This window comes from Callorhinus ursinus, unplaced genomic scaffold (genome assembly GCF_003265705.2).
Source record: "Callorhinus ursinus isolate GAN/ISIS: 27379988/994484 unplaced genomic scaffold, GSC_fseal_2.0 scaffold19, whole genome shotgun sequence".
NCBI classification, from domain to species: Eukaryota; Metazoa; Chordata; class Mammalia; order Carnivora; family Otariidae; genus Callorhinus; species Callorhinus ursinus.
Window position 1 is genome coordinate 1,117,839 of NW_027397081.1, and position 25,384 is coordinate 1,143,222.

The 25,384-nt window shown below is 41.3% G+C and overlaps 1 protein-coding gene across 7 annotated transcripts in view; it reads right to left on the minus strand.

Moving 5' to 3' along the window:
• Positions 1-852: 852 nt before the first annotated feature.
• MMP12 (matrix metallopeptidase 12) overlaps positions 853-25,384 on the minus strand; it is a 39,717-nt gene continuing 15,185 nt past the window's right edge. For 6 of the 7 annotated variants that reach the window (XM_073903656.1, XM_025893902.2, XM_025893903.2 and 3 more), the window contains 11 exons: positions 13,915-13,986; positions 13,633-13,701; positions 12,283-12,530; positions 11,202-11,350; positions 10,990-11,115; positions 8,930-9,091; positions 8,309-8,432; positions 3,744-3,877; positions 3,218-3,377; positions 2,405-2,508; positions 853-1,483 (listed from right to left, as the gene is read on the minus strand). In XM_073903656.1, the coding sequence (XP_073759757.1) occupies positions 1,383-1,483; positions 2,405-2,508; positions 3,218-3,377; positions 3,744-3,877; positions 8,309-8,432; positions 8,930-9,091; positions 10,990-11,115; positions 11,202-11,350; positions 12,283-12,530; positions 13,633-13,701; positions 13,915-13,971 (1,434 nt within the window). In that variant the 5' untranslated portion in view covers positions 13,972-13,986 and the 3' untranslated portion in view covers positions 853-1,382. Of the gene's footprint in view, positions 1,484-2,404; positions 2,509-3,217; positions 3,378-3,743; positions 3,878-8,308; positions 8,433-8,929; positions 9,092-10,989; positions 11,116-11,201; positions 11,351-12,282; positions 12,531-13,632; positions 13,702-13,914; positions 14,053-25,384 lie in introns of those variants that run through there. The other variant, XM_025893900.2, reaches the window with a different exon arrangement.

Genomic DNA, 25,384 nt, shown 5'->3' on the forward strand with positions numbered 1-25,384 from the left:
GGAACTTTCTTCTTTTGAAGGATATCCAGCATGCAGTTTCCTGTGGGGAAATAACATTTCTTCTCAGGATGACGTGACCCAGTGCCTCACAAAGACAATGCTAGGACTATTAAACTGAAGAAGCACGTACTTGAGAATGGACGGAGAACTCCATCCCTGTCTAGAATCTTTCCAATCCTCATATTTTCCGACCTCAGTTCATTCCATTAATCAAAACGATTAATGTCAATCAGAAATGTCTGCAAATGAATTGAAAATTCCAAGCATTCCTCACACCCATAACATCTTAATTGGAGCTTTCACAGGTGTACGTACAATCCAGAAAATAAGGAAAATGTGTGTCAAGGCACTGAAAACTGGTAGAGGCTGTCCAAGTCACCAGCGTGATGGGCTCATCATGTGTCATTTTTTCTCTCAATAAATCAATGAGGTGGCTAACACTACTGCTTTCTCCTAAAGTTAAGGAAGCTGAGATTTAATGTCTTGTCAAGGTCACACAGCAATTACGTGGCCCACGTTGTGAGGCCTGAGCTGTAGTGGAAATTATATGAGAACGGGAAGTTCCCATGACATCTCTTTTCTCCAGGCTCATCATCATATGTTGGGCATGCTCCTTGGAGTCACACAGGGTCTGGAGAACGCTTCCCTGACTCCAGACCAGGGATTTATGTGGCCTTCGACAAGCTGCCAAGGCAAATACAACTTTTTCCCCTTTGCCATATTCCCATTCACCACTTGGTACAGTTATGTAGAGACTCGCTTTATTTAGGAGTAGGTCCAGAACTATTTTTGAAATACACATTTTTTTCAAGAAAAAATTCTCAGAAACCAAATACTTTCTTTCAGAGCTTTTATTTGAGCAAAAGGAAAATATATATATATATATGTATATACTTTAAGATTTAGAAAAATCAACACTGACAAGAGAATAAAATAACATTATCACCATAATTATATAATTTACTTATATATTACTTATAGTAAATGTCATTTTCTGGTATATTCTGTTTTTACTCCAAAAGAATTAAAATGATATACTTGCTGAGGCATTTAATGGCCACAGGAACTAAGCATTGCTTAATGTTAGTTAAGCAAAGAAATAATGATAATTTCTCACTTCTGGGATGTTCAAGGAGCAAGATATTCTGTTGCCCCTTGAAAAAGTGTCTGTTTTCAAGCTTAATAGTTGAATCAAGTAAAAATTGACAAGGAGGGTTTTCAAAATAAAAAAATCTTATGTAGTTTGTATAGTCACCTGTCTATATGATAATTTATCTATGGCCTATAGATTTTACTTTATTTTAAGACACACGTCACGCAAGTATGGAATAAATACTTATTTAACTGAAGTGAATTGACCAACATCACTAATTATACCATTCCTAACAAACTAACTTGATATTTTGTTTCAGCATTTTGGTGACACGTTGGGATACGACATCATATTCAAATATGTCAGATCTTTGGAAGAAATAGTAGTGTCCTAAAAATGAAAACAAATTGAGTAGTTTAATTCTTCACTTGCATTTCTTAAAAATAAAAAGAAGAAAACACAGATCTGTGCTTTTATAGATTATCTATAGTAGACCAAATTTTATAGATGACCTATATTAGACATTTGATAATATAAATGTCGGGCCCCTGCGCTGGGTGTCCTGCCCTTGGATATCTGTTTACTGCCCATCATTTCACCACTAAATATCTTCATTAATTTCACTGAGAAGATTGTTTGGTTTTAAAAGCTGACTCTGAAGATGTGACTGTTTTTGAAAAGCCACCCTTCAGGTGGAGAACTCATCTGGGAGGGAAGAAATTGGGCACAGGTGGGGCACACAGAGGCCCTGACGGAGGAGTAAGAAACACATGGTGGGGGGGGGGATAAAAACAAAATGCCTCGGCCTAGCCGACAGCTTCGGCTGACCTTGCCTGAAGATATTCCCAGACACAAACGCCAACAAACTCAAGTGTTTCGTATCCCTACCCTAGTCCACAAGAGCCCATGCAGGATGGGAGGGGCTGCAAGGAAGGTCAAAGATTCAAGGTGTAGGAAAGTAGGCGAGCCCAGCTTGCCTGAGTCTTGCCACATGCTCATCTGTACACACTGTGTGGCCTCATGTGATCAGACATTCCAGAAACTCAGGCACAAGCATGTGGCGACAATCATATGCCCCCAACCACTAAACCACTCTAGAACTACTGCTTGTTCTATGCCACTCATTCTTTGAGCCCATCTATGCTAAACCAAGCAGGCTATGAGTTTTCCCTCTGCAGCCCTACAGAGAACTGCACGGCCCTCCTATTCTTTCCCAGTTTGAATCCCTGTTCTCTGACCTCGAAGGCTTTATCATCATCAGTGTTTTAAAAGGGGATTTCCAGTATCTTCATGGCTTCCCAATCTACTTACTGTTATAATAGTAGACTGCATCAATTGTAGGTCTAATTCCTGGAAAGTGTTTGGTAATCAATTTGGGATAACCTGAGTCCATGAATCGTCTCCTCTCATCATACCTGAGCAAAGAAATAATCAATAGGACCTCCATTAAAAAAAAAATGGATTTCATGATGAAGAGCTTGATATTTCATGACATGAACCACAAAACCCATCTATTCTCTCCTGAAAGACTTTTCCTTGCACTGTTAAGAAAACCAAGGACCTAAACAGTTCACTGACTTATTCCAAGCCCCTACAGGACTCAGACCCTAGGGTTCCTCACTTCTGGTCAGGAACTTTCCCCACTCCTGCACAATGCCTCTGCCAGTGCTTTAGAGAGCCCGACTGTTTAATTTCCTGTAGTGAAGACCTTGCAGGATTCACTGCCACTCAGAAGATGGTTTCCTCATTTGTCTCCTTGGGCCCAGTGGTTATAAAAAGGAGTCTAAAAAGAGTACACTCCCTGAAGAGACTGTAAACACTATGTCTTGTATGTCTATGCCCCTGTTCTCCAATGTCCTTCCACTGTGATTCATGACGTGACATTTTATTTATAAAGTATTCCTTTTAAAAACACATTATGTGCTATCTCAAATCAGAATCCCAAAGTCCAGGGAACAGAACTAGGAAGACAATAACTAGTCCAGATCTATGTTCTCTTGATTCTTCTCTTAGGAAGGTCAAGGATCCTTGGGAATTTACATTAGAAAGACTCCCTACTGAAAACCCCATTCCCTGCCCATTTCATGAATTTTAGGAGTCATGTTACCAATCATTAAAGCTCACCTCCAATATTGATTATCTACAAAGAAGTAGGTCTTATGAAGAAGTGGGTTAAAAACAGCTGCATCAATTTTTTTCACAAAGTCAGGAAAGCCCAAAGAACGTATGTTCTTGGGGTAGCGTGGTTGTGGTCTCCAATCGCTAATTAACCAGTACTTATCATCTGTGAAGAGAAACAGAGAGGATACACTGGAATCATACAAAAACAGCAATATAAATACTGACTCACTACAAACAACTTCATTCTTTATCCATAGTTCCAAAACATACTGCTCCTTGTTCTTCAACATGGTTTGTCTCCTATGGTCCTGTACTTCTTTCACAAGTATTATGATCTTATATTAAACAAACTTTTCCTGAAATTTTTGCACATTACCTAGGTATTTAAACTATTTTTAGCTCATAGTTCAGACTCACCATTAATTAAGTCTGGAGTGCTTTTTTCTATGTTTATAAAAATCAGTAGTATTTCCTTCATTTATTCTCTTCCTTGAAGTAGACCTAGTAGCAAACTAAACATTAGAGTTACCTTTAAAAAGAAAAACTTGATTTCTGGCTCCAACTTCATAAGCAGCTTGAATGCCAGATGGTAAGGTCGCCCACAAAGAAGAAATTAAACTAGCATTGCTCATTGGACTCTCAGGATACCTCCACCAGAAGAATCTGATGAAAAACATTTAACACATGTTAAAAATCACTGTAGACTCAAGAACCATGAAATGGTCACTGGGAAGGACCTGTGAAATGACTTAATGGGTTTTTTCCAATATCCTCACATTCTGTTCCATGGATGTCTTGATAGGAGCACCACAAGGAATGGATCTTAATTAATTCTTTTATAATAACAATAATTTTAATGGGCAATCCACCATATGAAAATACCCTGATACTTGAAATCAAGAGATCTAGGTTCTAACCTGAACCCACAATTCCTTTACTAGTTTTGTAATCTAAAAGAAGTTATTTATCCCAAATGTCTCAGTTTTTGAATCTCAGGAATGGAGAATAATGAGACTAGAGATCAATGACAAGAAGAAAACTGGAAAAACCTCTATAAATGTAGAGACTGAATAACATGCTACCAAACATCCAATGAAGAAATGAAGAAATCAAAAATAAAAATACCTTGGGGCAAATGAAAATGAAAACATAACTTTCTAAAATCTTGGGGATGCAGCAAAAAAGTTCTAAGAGGGAATTTCATATCGATACAGGCCTACCTCATAAAACAAGAGAAATCTCAAATAAATAATCTTTATTTTAAAAAGATTTTACCTATTTATTTGACACGGGGAGAGAGACAGAGAGTGAGAGAGCACAAGCAGGGGGAGTGGCAGAAGGAGAGGGAGAAGCAGGCTCCCTGATAAACAGGGAGCCTGATGCAGGGCTCAATCCCAGGACCCTAGGATCAGGACCTGAGCCAAAGGCAGATGCCCAACTGACTGAGCCACCCAGGTGCCCCTCAAATAAATAATCTGAACTTACACCTGAGGAACTAGAAAAAGAACAAACAAAGGCCAAAGATAGTTACAAGAAGGAAATAATAAAGATTGGAGTGGAAATAAATGAAATAAAGACTAAAAAAATATTTTCAAGATCAATGAAACTAAGAGCTTGTTCTTTCAAAAGATAAACAAAATTGGTAGGCTTTTATCCAGATTTATCAAGAAAAAAGACAGAGGACTCAAATAATTAAATTCAGAAATGGAGGAGAAGTTACAACTGATTCCACAGAAATACAAAGGATCATAAAAGACTACTATTAACAATTACATGTGAATAAATTGGACAACCAAAAAAAATGGATATAAATTCCCAGAAATATACAATCTTCTAAGACTGAATCTGGAAGAAATAGAAAATTTGAATGGACCCATTATTAGAAATGAAATTGAATCAGTAATCAAAAACTCCCAACAAACAAAAATCCAGGACCAAACAGTTTCACAGGTGAATTATACCAAATAATTAAAGAAGACTTAAATTATTCCAAATTATTCCAAAAAAAAATAAGAGGAAAGAATGTTCCCAAACTCATTGCACAAGGCCACCATCACCCTGATACCAAAACCAGACAAAGACATTGTAAAAAAAAAAAAAGAAGAAGAAGAAGAAGAAAAAGAAAAAAAATTGCAGGCCAATATCCCTGATGGACATGGATGCAAAAATTCTCAACAAAATATTAGCAAACCAAATTCAACAATACATCAAAAGGATCATATACCACTATCAAGTGGGATTTATTCCAGGGATGCAAGGATGGTTCAATATCCACAAATCATTGTAATATACCACATTAACAAAATGAAGGATAAAAATCATGATCATTTCAATAGATGTAGAAAAAGTATTTGACAAAATTTAACATCCATTCATGACAAAAACTCTCAACAAAATGATTATAGAGGGACCACACCTCCACACAATAAAGGCCATATATGGCAAACCCACAGCTAACCTCATACTCAATGGTGAACAGCTGAAAGTTTTTCCTTTAAGATCAGGAACAAGACAAGGAGGTCCACTCTTGCCATTTTATGCAGTATAGTATCAGAAGTCCTAGCCATAGAAATTAGGTGAGAAAAGAATAAAAGGCATCCAAATTGGAAAGGAAGAAATAAAACTGTCGTTATTGGCAGATGACATGGTACTATAATTAGTAAATCCTAAAGACTCCACCAAAAAACTAGTAGAACTAATAAGTGAACTAACTCAGTAAAGATGCAGGATATAAAATCAACCTACAAAATCTGTTGCATTTCTATATATTAATAACAAACTATCAGAAGAAATTAATAAAACAATCCCATTTATAATTGCATCAAAAAGAATAAAATACCAGGAATGAATTTTATCAAGGTGGTGAAAGATCTGGACTTTGAAAACTATAAGACACTGATGAAAGAAATTGAAGAGGACACAAATAAATGGAAATATATACCATGCTCATGGACTGCAAGAAGCAATATTATTAAAATATCCATACTACCCAAAGCAACTTACAGATTCAGTACAATCCCTATGAAAATACCAATAGGATTTTTCACAGAACTAGAACAAAGAATCCTAAAATCTGTATGGAACCACAAAAGATCCCAAATAGCCAAAGCAATCTTGAGAAAGAACAGAGCTGGAGGTAACATGCTCCCAGATTTCAAGCTATACTACACAGCTAAATAAATCAAAACAATATGGTATTAGCAGAACAACAGTCACATAGATCAACAGAACAGAATAAAGAGCCCAGAAACAAACCCACACTTATATGGTCACTTAATTTAGCACAAAGGAGCCAAGAACAGGGAAAAGAGAGTCTCTTCAATAAATGATGTTGGGGAAACAGGAGAGCTATATGCAAAAGAATGAAACTAGACAACTTTCTTACACCATACACAAAAATAAAGTCAAAATGGGTTACAGATTTAAATGTAGAAACTTGAAACCATAACACTTATAGAAGAAAACATAGGCCATGAACTCTTTGACACTGGCTTTAGAGATTTCTTTTTTTTTTTTTTTGATCCCTCCCCTCAGACAAGGACAACAAAAGCAAAAATAAACAAGTGGGACTACAACAAACTAAAAAGCTTTTGTACAGCAAAGGAAACCATTAACAAAATGATAAGGTAAACAACCTAATGGGAAAAGATACTTGCAAGAGATATACCCAATAAGAGGTTCATATCCAAAATATATAAGGAACTCAAACAACTCAATATTTTTAAAAAGTTAAACAATCTGATAAAAAAATAGGCAGAGAAACTGCATAGATATTTTTCCAGAGAAGACATACAGGCAGCCAACAGATACATGTAAAGATGCTCAATATCACTAACCATCAGGAAATGCAAATCAAAACCACAATGAGATACCACCTGACACCTGTCAGGATGGCTAGGATCAAAAAGACAAGAAATAACGAGTGTTGGTGAGGGTGTGGAGAGAAGGAAACCCTTGTGCACTGGTGGTGGGAATGCAAGCTGGTGCAACCACTGTGGAAAACGGTATGGAGGTTCGTCACAAAATCAATTATAGAAATACCATATGATCCAGCAATTCCACCTCTAGGTACTTATCCAAATCAAACAAAACACTAATTAGGAAAGACATATGCACCCTTCTGCTCATTGCAGCATTATTTACAATAGCCAAGATACAGAAGCAACGTAAATGTCCATCGATTGATGAATGGATAAAGAAGACATGGTGCGTATGCAGTGGGATATAACCCATAAAAGAGAATGAAATCTTGCCATTAGCGCTAACATGGATGGACCTAGAGCATATTATGATAAGTGAAATAAGTCAGACAGAGTAAGAAACATCATATGATTTCACTTAAATGTGGAATCTAAAAAAAAAAAATCAAATGAACAAATAAAACAAAACAGAAACAGACTCATAGAGAACAAACTGATGGCTGACAGAGGTGAAGGGACAGACTTCAGTTCTGTAGTAAGACACAGGCATGAAATGTATAGCACAGGGAACAGAATCAGTGATATTGTAACAACTCTATATGGTAACAAATGAATCTAGACTTATTTTGGTGACCACTTCATAATATATACATAAATATCAAATTACTGTGTTGTATACCTGAAACTAATACAATCTTGTATGTCAATTATTCTTCAATCTAAAAAATGGAGAATATTTGTCCCATCTACCAAATACTAATCTTCTCCACACCCCACCCTTCCAGTATCTGCTTCAATCTGTGCTCTAAGTTATCCTGGAATTCCTTTCTCTGTAATCAAGAATCAAGACTTTTAAATTGATACTGTCACACTTTTAGTCCTAGACTTAACAATTTTTACTTGTGATTAAAGTAGTCTGGCTTCACTTCCTGCCTTATCTTTCCTCACCCAAGATTCCTACCACAAATCCATTTTTTACCCATCAGTCTTCTCATTAAACACAAATATAATCACATCACTCTCTCCCTTCAAAACCTTCAAGCTGTCTACTTCCTACAGAATCGAGTCCCTCTTCAATTTTCATCTACTTCATTTTCCACCATTCTCTGACAAAACATTTTAAAAATCCAAGGACAGAGCCTTTAATGTTGGTCAGATATGAAGATGATTTTACCTGTCTTTAAAGAAAACGATTTTATTTCCCACTGTAGTGACAGCATCAAAACTCAAGTTGGGGTCACAGGTGGCTGATTCTCTACTGTCAGGATTTGATGAGGGTTGGCGCCTTTCTGGAAGACCTGAAAATACATTTCAAGAAACATTAGAGAAAAAAATCTGCATTTTAGCTGCTAAGGGGAAGAACCATTCTTTCTAAAACATTAATTTTCTGGATAAAAAATGCATAAAAAGCAATTTATGCTTCCTATGACATTCACAGGAAGCAGCCAATAAAGATCTTTCCCCCATTTGGTCGCAATGTCATGGAGGAGAAAAATCTGATCACTCTGGTTTTCCTGTTCGAGGCAGATTATTTCTCTTTGTGCCTTCTTCAAAGACAATGGTGTGGTGGATAGAAAGACTGAGGACTCAGATTCTGCCCCCGTCACCGGCATGAACATACTAGGTCTCCTGTGCTTTTCCGCAAAATGAAGGTAAGATGTGTGCTACCTCCGTCACAGGGTTTTCACAGGGCTCCAAACAGAAGACAGAGATGAAAGTTTTACTCAAATGTAGATACTATGACACTATTCATGAGTGTCTTTGTAAGGCAAAATGGTAAAGAAAGTCAACTCACCGTAGAGAGACTGAATGCCACGTACATCATCAGCAGAGAGGCGAAAGGTGTTCGGGTTAACGTAACTATAGGTAGGGAACATGATGGCTTTTGGATCACTGGAATGGCTCAGACCCAAGGAATGGCCAAGCTCATGAACAGCAACGAGGAATAAGTTTGTGCCTGAGAGGAAACCAACAAGAAGGGGGAAAAGAGCAGTGAAATATGTCTGCATCCGGAGGACAATGACACCACCGAAATCTGGCAGAAGGATTGGGAAGCCTTGACTTATCTCCTTTCCCTCTGACCCAAGGCTTTTTGATGTTGACATTGTAGGCCAGGTCATTCCTTGTGATTAGGACTGTCCTGTGCATCACAGGTGTTTAGAAAACTCTGGGTTCAACACTCAAATTCAAGTAGCAACCCCCCTCCAATTTTGACAACAAAAATGTCTCCACACTTCAAATGTCCCAACCTATCACAATTTGATCTAACCCTGGATTTCTCCTATTTTCAACTCCCATGATGCTTTGCACAAAAGACCATCACTGGTCCTTATCTCAAAATCATGGGCTTCTGCATGTACTCTGTTTCCCACGAGATTATGCACTCTTCCAGGATGGGATTGTGTCTTCTTTGTTTCTGTATCCAAACAGCACCTCCATCACCCAACGCTGTGACAGAAATTCAGCAACCACTGAGTGAACTGTTCACTTAATTCACTGGGTCAAAATTAGGCTGAGATTGAGCACTCTAAGTTATAATTTTCATAAATAATTTAGTTTTTTGAAAGCACAGAATTGCGCCATATAAAAACAAGGTAACACGGACCGGTAGGAAGTACACACTGGGTTGAAAGAAGAGAACTAGGAAATACACGCTCTGCCCCATCTTTCCCACGAGCTGGCTGCTAACAGCCTCCTGCCCTGAACTTCCTCTCTCTGTAAAGATCTGTACTAAATTATTTTTCTAAAATCCTTTAGAATTCTAAAACATTCCAAGTCCACCATGTTGGATGAAAAGAGTATACACCCAAAATAACCTTGGATGAAATTCAGACAAATTTAACATGACCAGCTGAGGCTTTGAAGCTCAATTGGGACCTAATGCTATATCCGTTGTCTTTTGACAATGCAGAACTCCTCTTCTCAATCAAGAATTTAATAAGCCTTGGGTCACGTGTTAGACTAAAACAAACAGCCTTTCTGGTCTATGAAAACACTGCCATCTGAGGCATGCAATATCAGCCAGAGAGATGGTGTGCTCAGTAGAACCTATTCTTGAAGACTTTCTCTCCATTTACTTTCCATATGAGTCAGTCATATAATCTAGACTTCCCCTAGAAATATTAGGAAGGCTTGTGATATGAGGGTTTGAATTTTCCAATGGGTAGTGATTCCTTCAAACAGGGGAGACTGTTTATTTCTCTCCCCCAGCTGTCTGAGAGGGATGGTGAATTACAGCCTCCTCTGTAAATACAGCGAAGGCATTGTCAAATGATCAGCTGAGCGTTCTGTAATTCCTATCCCAGAACCTCAAGAGACCATATGACCATATAACCTTGTGTTTTACTACAAGGATTTCTAAGTTTTCTATAATATAACTTCATCTTTCTGTGTCACTATAAATCTAAGAAATTGTCAACATATAATGGATCATGCAGATGACCACCCCACCCTAGGACGGCTGGTATAACCAGAGTTAGCGTCTGTGTTTGCTTGAGTTTACGGACTGCCCTGTCAAAAACTGACTGCCTAAATCAGTTTTTACCTTTCTAAGCTATGGCCTTTAAGGTTCCTGAGTTCACACTAATGAACTAGCTCATCTTCAAATTCTTAAACCTGATCTTTAAGATAATGTAGTCCAATATCCTCAATTTATAGAGGGTGAAATTGAGACAGAATGTTACATTTTATTTAGTGACACAATTATAATCAGAATGAGTTTTTCCATCCTACAATTGTTTCTCAGAATGCAGCCTTTCAAAATTGGGACATAATTTAGAATTTGTAAAGGGTTTTTCATGTGTGGTTTTTGTTTTTTCTTTTTGTTTGTTTTTTGTTTTGTTTTTTGCTTCTTACCTTTGTAGTTTTTAGTCCAGATTTCAGCCTCATCAAAATGTGTGTCTCCCCCAATCCCGGTTCCAGGTCCGAAAGCATGGGCTATGACTCCACCTCTACCATCGAAAGGGGTGTAGTCTCCATGAGCTTTGGAAAAGGAAAGAAAATTAGTCCTTCCTTATATGCTATAGGTCATGCCAATGATATAGATAAAATAAGTCCACGTTCTTTACCTCCAGATGCAAAAAGTATCATAATGTCAGCCTCTCCTGAATTAATCTTTCTGAATTTTAAGGGGGTCACATCACTCCATACTTGAAAAGCCTTCTGGATGGCATAGTCAACATCTGCAGGGCGCATGTCAGGAGTGTAATTTTTGATTCTTTATCAGCAAAACAAAAAAGAGAGAGAAAAATATGTGGAAACCATGTGTTAATTCTGTCTTATTGCAACACTTCATTTTTGCCTGCATTGGTGGAGAATGAATCATTTCGTAAATCGATAGTCCAGATAACAAAAACCTGCATCATTAGCTACAGAAACACGTGTCCTTGGACAGCTTCCTCCTTAAACAGAATCTAACTGGATTTCTTCTCATTTATGATTTATGGGGTTTTTTGTGAAGGACTGACATGCATTGACAATTTGACAATAAACCTGGCTTTCTCCTATTTTTAATTCCCATATGTTTTGCACAAAAGACCATCACTGGTCCTTATCTCAAAATCACGGGCTTCTGCATGTAATCTGTTTCCCACGAGATTATGCACTCTTCCAGGGTGGGACTGTGTCTTCTTCATCTCTGTATCCAAACAGCACCTCCATCATCCAACATTGTGATAAAAATTCAGCAACCACTGAGTGAACTGTTCACTTAATTTACTGGGTCAAAATTAGGCTGAGAGTGAGCACTCTAAGTTATAATTTTCATAAATAATTTAGCTTTTTGAAAGCTAAATTGCTCTCTCTCTCTCTCAAATAAATAAATAAAATCTTTTGCCCCTGCTCCCAGGCCTCTGCATTTATCTATCTTGCCTGTCCTATAAAATGTTCCCTTGTCTCTTATTTATTATAGATTTAGCTTCATTCTCCTTTTATTTGCAGCCTTTCTACCGTGCTCTGGGCTGACAAACAACTCCACCTTGAGTGAAAAAATCCCCCCTTCCAGAAAGAATGAATTTTAACACAGGGAGAGTGCCAACAACTGAGGGAGGCTTCTTATCTATCTCCAGACTTAGGGCTCTATCTAAATGGTTCAGGTTTCCAGAAGTCAGACCTAAGGGAAGGTAGAAAAGTCTATAGCTATGATGTTACCTGTAGGTAATTAAACGTTTCTTCCATACTGGTCTCCCTGGCATCGTCCTGAAGTGATGAACATCAGGTACTCCACATCGGGGCATGTGCATCATGTCCAGAGTAGATGAGTCCAGTTTCCCAGTCACTTTCAGCCCCAAGAACTGCTGCATTTCCTGAATTTTATCCTCCATGAAGTCCCTATTGACTTTCATTTTTGTCGTTGGAATTCTGTCCATCACGAAACCGTAAAAGTTTTCCAGGTACCTCTGGAAAAAATACACTTAGTTGGACATGGAGGGATTTCTGATGGAGCTCTGTATAGTTGACTCAGCTGCACATTGGTGCTTCTGAACCAGGCACCAGACAATTAATTATAATGAGAAAAAAAATCTTAACTCTTTGTGCTTTCAAGGTGAGTCACAAACTTTTAGCAATACTGATTGCCGGAAGGTCACTAGAAACACCTTTGTGTGTCTACCTCTTTGAACTTATTTCTATTCTTTAAAATCTATTTCACCATCTGGCACATCATGGCATCAAGTAAGCAGTGAAACCTTTATTGTCAGGATGCATAAATTATTAATTTAAGTTGGGATAATATTTTCCTGCTTAAAAATCCAAAGCTCAACACAATGGACAACTATGGCAAATGCAAAGTTAAAAGAGTCTTAGAGAATGGGGATATCATCCAAACTCATATGATTAGGGAAAAGAAAGAAATGGGGAGGAGAAAACTATTTTTAAAACATACTCATGAAGAAATATCTGGGATGCCAGACAGTAAAAAGTATTCTTGATTCATCATGGCAGGCTGAAGTGGTTACATAATCAAGCCATTGCTCAAATCTCAGATCATTAAATGGCATTAAATGATTATTGTAAAATACTGAACAGAAGTTGAACTCTAATTATTTTGAACTAACTCTCCTCGGCCAAAGCTATTTAGTAAAGGCTTTTTAGTAAAAGGAACAAATTCATCCACCAATTTTATAACACTTTTTCAAAACCAATACCTTTCCTACATTCATCTTTGGCAGAGAAAAATACAGTGTTTAAAGCAAATAGCCTCTTAAACCAGTTTTCAACTAGTACTTTTCAAGACAGAACTGGTCAATGCAACAAATATTTTTTAAAGATTTTATTTATTTGAGAGAGAGAACATAAGCAGGGAGGAGGGGCAGAGGGAGAGGGAAAAGCAGACCCTCCTCCAAGCAGGGAGTGTGACTTGGGGCTTGATCCCAGGACCCTGAGATCATGACCTGAGCTGAAGGCAGACGCTTAACCAACTGAGCCACCCAGGTGCCCCCAATGCAACAAATTTTAGAGACAAAAATCAGGCTGGATAAATACTCTGGTGTCAATACTTACTTGGGCATATGTCACATTATTTTCAGAGTCGGTAGAGTTCACCAATGGAACAGTTCCAGAAGCAGTGACCTGTAGGACAGTGTCAATAGGAGAGTTTTATAACACTCCTTCAAAAACAACACCACTTTCCTACATCCTCTTTGGCAAAGAAAAATACAGTGCTAAAAGCAAGTAGTCTCCTAAACTCTTTTTCAACTAGTACTTTTCAAGATAAAACTAGTCAACGCAATACATTTTAAAGACAGAAATCAGGCTGGGTAGATATATGGGGTCAATACTTACTTGACCAAATAGCACATCATTTTCTTTGGAGCTTGAAGAGTTGGTCAGAAGAACCATCCCTGAAGCAGTGACCTGCAGGGTCAGCACCAACAGAAGAAACTTCATTCTAAACTTGTGAATGGCTCAACCCAACTTACCCGGTTCCTTCTCAGTGCAAAGTTCCTCAAATGTTCCTACTTATATAACCCTTAGGTCTTGTTCTGTGAATATGAAATCCTTCGAGTGACTCACAGCTGATATCATCCCTTGACTTATCTCAAAAACACGCAAACACAAGCACAGATCTTTTTCTAAGACCAACAATGGGTCCATTAGCACCGAACTCATCACTCATACAACTCAGGGCATATTCCCCAAAATAAATAAGCCCTCCAAAATAATGCATTATATGAGAAACACTACACACCTAAAATGTTACAATAATTACAGATGTATGTTTAGAAAGTTCAGCATCTGAATTTTTACTGTAATAATTTCTTTATATTTACTATAGGTAAAACAGGCTTTTTTAAGGAACAAAATTTAAAAAGTCAGATGAATGAAATCCTTTTGCTGAACTAGAAGAATCCTTTCCAGGCTGACTCTAGCTCCCTAGAGAACTGTGATATATAGAGACTTGGTGTTTAACAAGGAAAATCTATAACATCACGATGCTTTGACGTCTGCTGTATGTGCTGTGCAGGCTTAGATCCTGCTTCTAACTCAAGCCTGATCCCGACTGCGTACCTGGGTACAGATTCCAGAGGCCAATTCCTGTACCTGCCTAATAGGCTAGAGTGGGCAGCCCAAGGTCAACACTTCAACTGTGAAAGATAGGGAAGGTTTGCCTCTGCAATCTACCTTCGTGTCCGCCCAGCTTCCTTTTCCCTTGTCCTGGTTGCTCCGTTCACACAGGATCTGCCTGTCAGTTGGTGGAAAATGCTTGGAGACAGAAACATCTGAGAACCCAGGCATAAACCATGCAGGCAGACATGAGAGCTTGGGGCTGCCTCCCCATTCTGTGTGGACAGGCTGATGGTGGAGGAGTCCCAGGGTGGCGGGTTAGGATTCAGTCACTGCTGTGACCCACCTCCTGGGCCCAGGAACTGCTAGCTGCTTTCCAGCCTCTCCCTGACGTGGGCGCTCCAGGAAAACAAGGGGCACCTGCACGAGCACTGTAGCTAATATCCTACCTGCAATCAGCCCTTTTCAAGCTCTGTGATTTGACCTCTAGGATCTTCAGATATTTCCTTTGAAAACAAGGATAATGATCTTTGCCTCCTTAAGCTTTTGTGATGATGAGATGAGACCATGTATTATAAATGCACGCATGTACGGTACATGCTCAAGAATATTCATTTGCTTTTCTTGGCCCAAAAGGAGAGTCACATGATTTGCAGTTATAACCAGTGTGGCTCTAGGATCCGTGAAGGGGAAGATCACGTAGTATTGTAAGGTAATTCTGTCAGATACTGAATTTAACTCAAGAACCATAAGAGGAGCATGGTTGTTTGGCTAGAGAGCAGGAGAAAATGGGATTTATCAGGAAATCTGGGAGGGGCTGGTTCTCCACCATCAGAATGTTGTCTGTGTGGGTGGGCTCTGTCCGCCTTGTTCACCACTGTATTTCTGTGCCTGAAACCGCCTTGAGGTGAGTAGGTGCTCGAGACATATGCATGGATGAATTTTGTTGGAGAATAGGGTCTATAGCACATCAGTAGTTAGCTTTCTTTGTGGGAGCCTTTGTTAGACAGAAGTTGTGCTCCTAAACCACACCAAAAGCAAGAACCGGTCTTACTCCTAGCAGAAACCAGTCTGGTTTGGGGAAGACTTGCAGGAAATCTGGAAAGTGTAGGATGTAAGATATAAAGGCAAAAGCTGCACAAACTACAAAGGAAGGGGAAAAAATGTCCTCCCTGGAAGGTTTCTAAAAAAACAAAAACAAAACTATACCCAAATTTTAATGGTCTCTGGTCTTGGCTTGCCAAATGCCCCACATGGGTTGAGTATGAGGGAGAAGGGCCATCGGGCAACCACAGAACATCGCAGCAGCTATGAGCTTAGGTTCTGGGGGTAAAGTCAACGAGCCTGAGAATCTTAGCTCATTTTACCATCTTTCACAATCATTAATCTCCGTAAGACTTAATCTCTCCACTTGTGAAATTGGAATAAAAATAGCAGGTACCTCAAGAGTTGTTACCAGGATTACATTAAATTATAGGGAAGAGTACTTAGCCTAAAGCCTGACACACCTTACAGGTCTTCAGTGACTTGCTCTCCTTCTTCCTTTATGGCTCTCTTAGGTAAGATATTTAGAAGAGGTTGATAATGGGGATGAGAATGGCGATCACCTACGTGCCCAGACCTCTCTCCTATGTTTGAAGGAGCTACAAGATTATGATCCAGGCCCAGACTGGCTTCCAGGGGACACACTGATGGAAATCAGAATCAAGGGGTCCCTCGCAGTGCTCGCTGTGAAGAAGAACATGTCTATGAAGGCACAGAAAGTGGCCGAGGTCAAAGACCCTCATGACAGGGACTACTTGCTGATAAGACCTTCCTTAGTAAAAGGCAGATTCTAAAGCACATTGTTTCCTTCCTGAGCCAGACACCAGGACCTTCTGAGGCATCTCCCTGATAGAATCACCTTCAACTATTTGGGGTATCATCCTTGAGGATCTAGAGGCAAATGGAACATGGTCATTGGCAAGGACCAGAGAGGAGAAATGTTCCCCAAATATACAAAGAAATCCACTATCTGACGCTTCCACCAATAATCTGTTCATGTAGGAAGAAAATTTCAGCCAGTTAACTCTCTCCTTTTATGGATAAAGAATTGGGAGTCCAGAAAAAGGAAGTGAATTGCCTAAGGAGACATCTGGGAGGCCTCCTGACTCTGTCCTGCCTTGTTGCTACAACACATATCATTTTGTCACACATCACTTTGATTTTTCTTCAGATTTCGGTCTTCCTATGGGTATCTTACTACTGCGAACACTACACCAATGACACCGTGATACTCAATCTTCTCAGTGAAAGCCAGACTGTCCCCTAGGCTGTGTGGGGGCCAGCAGGAGGCACGCAGTCCTGAAATGCTGTAAGTGAGTCTGGATGCCCGGGGGCGGCCGTCCTGGGCCGCTCTCTGGAGAATCACCTCTGTGCACTTCCTCCCAGCCCCGGCCCAGACAGTGCCCTGCTGCTAAGGTGGATTTGCTGCCCGAGCTCCCTAGGAATTGGCCCAGAGCACCCCTGAAGTACATGTCAAGAGTCACCCTCACCAGTTGTGTGCACTTAGGCTAATTTTTCCATGCTTCATTTTCTTTATATGTAAAATGGGGATAATATTAAGATTTTGTAAAGAATAAATGACCCAATCCATTAAAAGCACCTACCTTCATATGACAGGACCTCAATAAAAGTTCATTCTTTGCCTTCTCCTCTTACCTCTGTCCCTGAATGTTGGTCATGCCATGGTTGGGTTAGACCAGCTAACTTTTTCCACAGAGGAGAAAAGTCAACCTCAATAACAGTGTTCAACCACAAATGCATCTACATCCACCCAGCACAGAATCACAAACAGCCCACAGAAGAGCGGATGTTGATGGTGGGGACCACTCATTGAGTCCCCTCTACCTTCTTCCAGAATGACCTGGAACTTGACCCAACATGGAGCTGCTACTTAGCTGTTCATAAGGGAATATCAGAGTAACTGATTAGAAATCTGCTGCCTTTCAAACCGGGACTCGGCCCCAAACTGTATCGCGAAGTTCACTAACCCCACAAGGGAAGTTGCAGAGTGCTGGTGAGAAAGCTGGAGTGTGTCTGGTTCAGAAGTGAGGACGTTCCCATGGGGTGCAGAAAGGAAGTGGAGGGAGAAAAACAGGGAATGTACAAGTCACCATGGTTTCTCTCTGTGGCCTCTTTTCTTCCCCCAGCAAGTGGCTCCCCTTCAAACAATAAACTAAGACATGATATGCAGCAGGAAGCCGACATCCTATGCGCACATCACGAAGGAGATGCAGTGTGATGGATACACATATGTGTTGTTAGTCAACTGTTGATTTCCCTGTTCCTGCTCTCCAACAACAAGGTCAACACGTAGAGGTGGATATAAGGATGCAGATATGTCCACTCCAATTTTGATTGCAGCCTGGTTTAACGAGAAGAGCCAGGCTTTGGAAAGAAACTTGGCCTCAAACCTCAACTATGCTACCTACAAAACTGTGGCTTTGGGCAAGTCGTGTAAGTTCAGCTTCCTCCTCCATAAACAACTGTTTGGAGGATTAAATAAGACAATGCACGAAACTGCTCGGCACTCCACCTGGCACCTTGACAGCCTGTCCATGGATGTTGGTTCTCTTCCTTTTCTAACACCTACAGCAATGTCTCCCAACACTTCTTTCTTTATTGCCCCCAAGAAACAGACATTTTAGATCTTCTCCCATGAAGTTTTAATACCAGAGACATATTATGTACTTGTTTATATGCTCTATAGTTATCCATCCTTTATACATAAAGAATAAGATTTTTTTTGCCCCCAGTGACCAATTTTCACCCACTTGGGGATGATATTGCCCCAATTGAGAATGGATGGCCTGTGGTGGCATGTACCCTGGGGCTGGGTCAGTAACTGACTAATGAGACCAGTTTTGCCTGGTCCGACATGGCAGCTCACAGGGGACTGATCCAGGGCACAGACTCTGGAAGATGGTTGTAAAGCCAAGAGACCCAGATTCCATACATAGTATTTAGACCACAGAAGGCAAATCTGTTGAACTCTGTGTCAGTAAAAAGTAGTGGCATTCTCACAAAGGATTGACCAGCTGTATTTGTGGGTTAGATCAACTCAGAGAGAAAACAAATCAATGGACAGAGAACAGACTAGAGAGAATGCACACAAGTTCTCTTCCAGAGTGAGATGAGATAATTTTTAAACCACATTATTTTTTCCTGTATTTCTTTCCTTTCCTTCAAGCTCCGCTCAAGCAGCTAGGCAACTCTGTGGTTCTCGCCTCAACATCTGTGATGCTGAGCATATTATTCTCATTCTGGCTTCTTTCCAAGAACCTAAATCCACTGAAATGGCGATGGTTTGAGGAAAGATGGATGGGGCCTGCCACAGAAGCAACAGGCGGCAGAAGTGAAAGAACATGCAGGCTCGGCGGATCAATACGGAGGACATGGAATGTGCGCACGATTGAAGTCGAGTTTCCTATAAGCCCATTGAGATGGAAGCTCAGATTTGAGGTTAAATGTTTTAAAAATGCATCATATCTGGCACAGCAGGACTGAGATTCCTACATGTTACATATACAGGCTACTTAACACGGTCCTTTCTACATAGCAGCTGGGCTGTATCATCGCCAGCACCATCAGCATCATCATTATCACTATTCATATATTTTAAGTATAATTTTCTAAATGTTTTATCTAACTTTTCCAGAAAGTGTATGCATTTTATAAATTGGCAATCATCGTGGACCCTTTTTTAGCCTTCAGAGAACACAAAGGGATAGTATTACAAAGCAGTCCATAAATGGGTGTTTGATTTTAAAGGAATTGAAATAAAAACATGGAGGGGACATCGCTGGACCTAGTGCAGGCATGTGCTCACATTTCTGTAGCAAGTAGTCCCTTTGATATGCTTGTCCTTAAATCAGGGGTGATCTAAGGCAAACATTAAATATTTAAATGCCTGCCCACCCCAATATTTAAACGCCACTGCCATTTCCATCCAAAAAAATTAGAGCCCCCAGAAGCCTCTCACTCTCAGCTGCCTTTCAACAAATTTTTCTACCAGGTAATGTTTGATGACGCCTTAAAGAGCTACCAATATCATGGACATTTTCATTGCCATAGAGCACTCTAAAAGACATAAACAACTTCAAAATATTGACCTAAGTCTCTCCACTGGAAAAAAGTGCAGTCATAACTAGGCTTTACTGGAAGACTCGGAATCAGCACCACTAGCTTGCAAGGGAGATCAGTTTTTGGGCTAGAGCTCTTCCACTGGGATATGCCAGGGTCTTGACCAAAAGTAAACTGTGTGGGGCCCTGCTGGAGAATCACATGGGCCCATACAGAGGAAGAGAAGTAGGGCATCTAGGGAAGGGAAAGCGTAAAGAAGGAAGCATGCATATACACACACATGTGACCGAATGAAGCCACCTGGGCACGGCTTCACGAAATTGGAAGTGGGATGCTCTCTGTGCAGGATGGCTACCTAATGCGTCTGAGACAAATACAGATAAAGGAGAGAGGCTCTTCCTTAGCACCACGAAAATTCAAGAACTCAGGTTTCACATCTCAGTTTCACTATGAATAACAGGCTCTTGGGATTTCCAACCCGAGGTGCCCCTAAAAAGATCCACTCTGTGGAGACAGCAAGGAACTTCCTCCTTTCTAACACCAACTCCATCAGATGATTACTAAGCCTTGCAAGGAAGCATGAATCATGCTTAGAATTCATTTCACAAATGGAAAATATCTCCTAGTGAGTGACAACAATGTCTAAACAACCGTGTTTTAGGCATAAGTCAAGGAAGTTCAGAGAGCTCCCTATGTGTCTAGTCAAGTTCTTGTCTGCTTCTGGAAAGACTCTGATCCTGCTTGCCATCCGTCCCAGGGCAGCTGGTCTGTCAGAGCCCATGCACAGGTGTGTTCTGCAAACACAACTCCCACGAAGCCCACACCTTTGCTTCAAGCCCTCCTCTAGTCTCTAGCAGGCTCTGTGTTTCCTGCCTCTGCATTTGGGACTGAGCCCATTGTTCTCATTCTGACTTCTATCCTGGAGCCTGATACACTGAAGGAAACTGGAATATTTATCCCCAAATATGTCTCTTTGGCATAAAAATTATTTTTTCTTAGATTTTATTTATTCATGAGAGACAGAGAGAGAGAGACGGAGAGAGAGAGGAGGGGCAGAGGGAGAAGCAGGCTCCCCAAGGAGCAGGGAGCCAGATGTGGGACCCTGGTCCCCAGATGTGGGACCCCCGATCTCAGGACCCTGTGATCATGACCTGAGCTGAAGGCAGATGCTTAACTATCCAAGCCACCCAGGCGCCCTAAAAATTCTTTTGAGCTAAAGACAAGAACCAGTTTTAGAATTCCCGAAACTGAGAAAAGTCCTGCACAGTGAAGATGATTCTGTCATGGTCATAATCATCCCCAAGTCTCCAGACCTCTTCCTTGTGATGGTGGCCTGGAACAGATGATGGCCTCAGCACAGAACGGCCAGGCAGCTGAGAAGGGGGTGCCCACACCCTCCTCTGTAGAAACGCAACGTACTTCCCAGGCCACTGGACATACGCATCCCAGCTTGTGGAAACTTGAAGGCTTCTAGCAGGTGATGGCTGCCTTCCATGCAACCTGATATAAGTGCTTATCACTTACACCTCCCTTTATTCTAGTGAACTTGCCACCTGACATTGTTCAGGTTATCTCGGCTCTCGTTTTTATAGAGAGAATGGGTGTAATGATTTTCAGCTGAAAACAATCAAGGCCCCAAAGACTCAGGAAGAAACTTTACCTTCCCCTAACTGTCTAAAAGAATTTATAGAGGGCCTGCTCCAGGAAGAGAGAGAACTGCATTGTGATATGAACAGCTTACAGTGGACAGGGAGGAACCCAGCAAGGCCTGTTTGTTCAAAGTCCTCTCTTTGTCCCATTGTTTCTGAGAGCCCAGCAAACGTGTGTTACTCAACACTTACTTGTTTTCACCTTCCTGTGAATTTTGTTCCTTCCCTTTGAAGTCCCCGCCCCCTCTCCCCTGCTGCCTTTCAAGGATGACTGACTGCCTTTCGAATCTCATGTCTGTGGGGTTCCCCACACATAGAAATTAAATTTTATTTTCTCCTGTGAATCTGTCTCATGTCAATCTGATTCTTAGTCCAGTTAGAAGAACTGAAATTTTTCCTCCCCCATAGATGCATGCAATCTGAATTCCCTACACTGTTTGTGCTTGCCTCTTCGCTAGTTTTGTTTTGTTTTTTGTTTTTTTTTCTTTTATTTGATATAGAGAGAGAGCCAAAGAGAGCACGCACAAGCAGGGGGAGCAGCAGGCAGAGGGAGAAGCAGGCTCCCCGCTGAGCAGGGAGCCCGATGTGGGCTCGATCCCAGGACCCTGGGATCATGACCTGAGCCAAAGGCAGACGCTTAATGACAGAGCCACCCAGGCACCCCTTGGCTGGAGTTCTAATGGCAAAAATCAGTCCCAAAGCCCAGCCAAGAGCTACTGCCTTCACTCCCCGGTCCCCACCTGCAGGACAGGAAAACAGTTGTATCATTTGCTCAGGCTGATGGGTGAGACAGCAGGAGGCTTCCTGAGCACCAGCCCCTGTTTCTGTGGTGACAATGAACAAATGGGCTGGAGATGCTGAGGTTAGGGAGTCAGACTTCCCTATATCTGTTTCCCCTTCATGTGTCCCTAAAGAGGTAAAGGCCAGCCCTAGGCTGTAAGGCACTGGGGTTAGACAAGGTCAGGTGTTCTACTGAGCTGAGGCTGGAACCTTACCACCCAATGACATATATGGTATCACCTTTGGAGTATCTTTTGCATTTAAGCAATACATAATTTTAAATTTCCTTACAAATTTCCTCTGTTTAAGTCATTGATGGAATTGATCGTTACTTTATATTGACGTGAAGGGAAGGAAAAATTCTTCCTCTGACTTTCAAGCTCTTCCAGCTGGACTAAGAATTAAATTTACATGAGACAAATTAACAGGAGAAAAAAAGCCCAAAGTTTATTACGTGCACACAGAGTCCTTGTTATGATATTGAGACCTGAAGAAATGACCAAGGTGGGCAGTTTTTGAGACAAAGAGCCCATAAATATGTGAGGCATCGACAGGACAAAGGAAACTGAACTTTGGGAGCTTCAGTCACTAAGGAATTGTAAACAGACTTGGGCCGGCAGAGTGAGTACATTAGCAAAAAGTCACGAGGGTTGTGGACATGGCCTTCTGGGCTCCAAATGTCCCATCTCTGGTGATAAGGATGGGTCTTTACCTCCTGGCACAAGGAGGGCACCTTTCACCTGGACGTTTATCTCCTGCTTTCAAGGGGACAGAGGACAGTCTCAGTGTCCTTCCTGCCCAGGCTGGCTCTTAAGTCACTTTTATTTAAAATAATAGAGATGCCGAAGTGGCCCTTACATAAGAAACACATAAAGGAAAAATACAAGCAGCATGGGTCTATGGTGGCACAGTATTCATGGAAACTACAACCTCCTCATCCCAAGGAGATAAGCTATCAGTGGGGAACACTGAACCCGTTACGTATGATAAGGAAGCCATCCCTAAGGTCACTGTGCAAGTCCACCAATCTGCAGCCTCAGGCCAAGGCAAATGCGATGTCAAGAAGGCACGGAAGAGCAGAGAGGATGAAGGCCAGGATGGGTCCCCAAGGAAGGAAGGGAGGAACCCAGGAAAGTTTTAGAGCTAATGACTGTGCAAATTCTATTACTAGGTGAACCTTGATCAGGTTACCTCAGGCACCAAATGCAAGAGAATGGAAAACTCAGGGAAAACCATTGCAAGAAAAACAAGTTAATGTCACATGGGGAATGTCACTGGGAACTATCTCAGTTCCCCAAAACCCCATGTCAGAAGATGACACACATAAAAATAGCCATTGATTGGATTTTAATGAGTCAACCCAGCATTCCTGTAAGGCCTGGCACCAAAAAGTAACCCCAAATTCCCTGCTCTACTCACACCATGGGAAAATCCACTGTTTTGATAGATCGTATTGCTGTTTTTTGACTTAATCCCCATATTTTTCTGTGTGGAAAATCTGCACAGTGAGCAAATACTATAATGTCAGCTTTCCTTGTTGTCGTTGGCACCCCGGCAGCAGTGTCTGGCTGGGTTTCAGTAATGACAGGGATCCCTTCACATTTTCCTCGTTACTCATGAGCGCCAGGGCCTGGCTGGCCTTGGCCCCTCCTGGAGCCTCCCCGGCTTTCCTGTCTTTGGCGTATTTGTCCCAGTAGCATCTCCCTTGGACTTCACTCGACGCGCAGACCTGGGAACGTCTGGGAAAGTGTGAAAGAGGAACGTTGCTGGAGAAAGTGAGGACAGAACATTTGTGCACCGGATCAGACCCTGCACACACATCACGTTGTTCATATGCCTAATGACTCTGCAACGTCGATGGTACTCCCATTTTGCAGAGGAGTTCCCTGAAACTTGGAGAGTTTGAATACTCTGCCAGTGGCCAACCAGCTAGTGAAGAAGGCGGAACTGGAACGTGACACATCCACATTCACTGACTCCAGAGTCAGAAGCCGGGAAAGCGCTCCTCACAGCCGACACCAGTGGCCTGTCCTCAGGCAGCAACCATTCTCCTCATCAGAGAAACAGAAAATGATTTTCCTCGTTTGTTTTGTTCTTGGTTTTTTTAGAAGATGTTGTATCTGGAGCAATTTTGCTTTCAGATAAAATTTGTACCGTTCTATAATATACACACAAAAAGAGTCCAAATTATAAATTTCAAATTATCGATCTCAGAGTATTTTCAGAAAGTGAACATATGTGTAACCAGTGTTACACAAATGGGCCATTTTATTTATTTAGTTTATTTTTTTTTTCTTCAGGAGTTTCCGAAATTTTCTGTGGTTTTTCTAGCTATTGACTATTAACGGAATTTTTTATTAGAGGATGTCTCTTCAGAGGGAGACTAATTCCCAATTTTCATCATGAAGGAATGTGGCCCGTTCACATCTGGCACCAACCAAAAACTAGCCATTGCATAACATGGGGGGATTTTATACCTCTGTCTGAAGCAACTGTCTTCTTTCTTCACCGGCCAAAAAGACACTGGCTCACAACTTGTGTGGCAGCCCTGAACATATATGCCTGTGTTTGGAATTAAAGGAATTATCTGCTTTTAGAAAATTCTGTAAAGGACTTTTTAACTTTCCTCGATTGCTCTCCCAGCCGAAATCTGCCAGTTACCTCTGGCAGGACCACGTGGTGGCCGCGGAGCCGAAGCTAGAGGACGGGCAGCGGCGAGCTGTGGTGCTCACCTGATGTGGCTGCACTCCGATGGAAACCCAGTGGTGTCCCACTGCAGGATGAAAGCAAGGGGTTTCTGTGAGGGAGAGAAAGGGGGGCAATTACACGAGTTGCAGGGGAAAAAGTGCTGTGGTTGCGAGCACGCTATGCTCCTCTGTTCCCTACTGATCGACGACTGAGTCTACTGCAGAGTCCACAAGCGTTGTCCTGTGGGCAGGACGTCTGCTCTCGCGCTGCCTTCTCGACTTCGCTGAGGACAGTTGCTGTGCTGCACAGTCCAGAGGTTCCGGCGCAGCTGACCCAAGGATGGGCCAGGCGGCTTCTGCGCCATGGCCGCTCGGACTCTACAGTGGCCGCGGTCCTATCCACTCCCCATCAGTGCCTGGAGCAGAACAGGTGCCAGAGGAATAGCTGATGAAGGAATCCATGAGTGCACGACATCTCCATTCATCCAATCTCAAAATATTCCATTT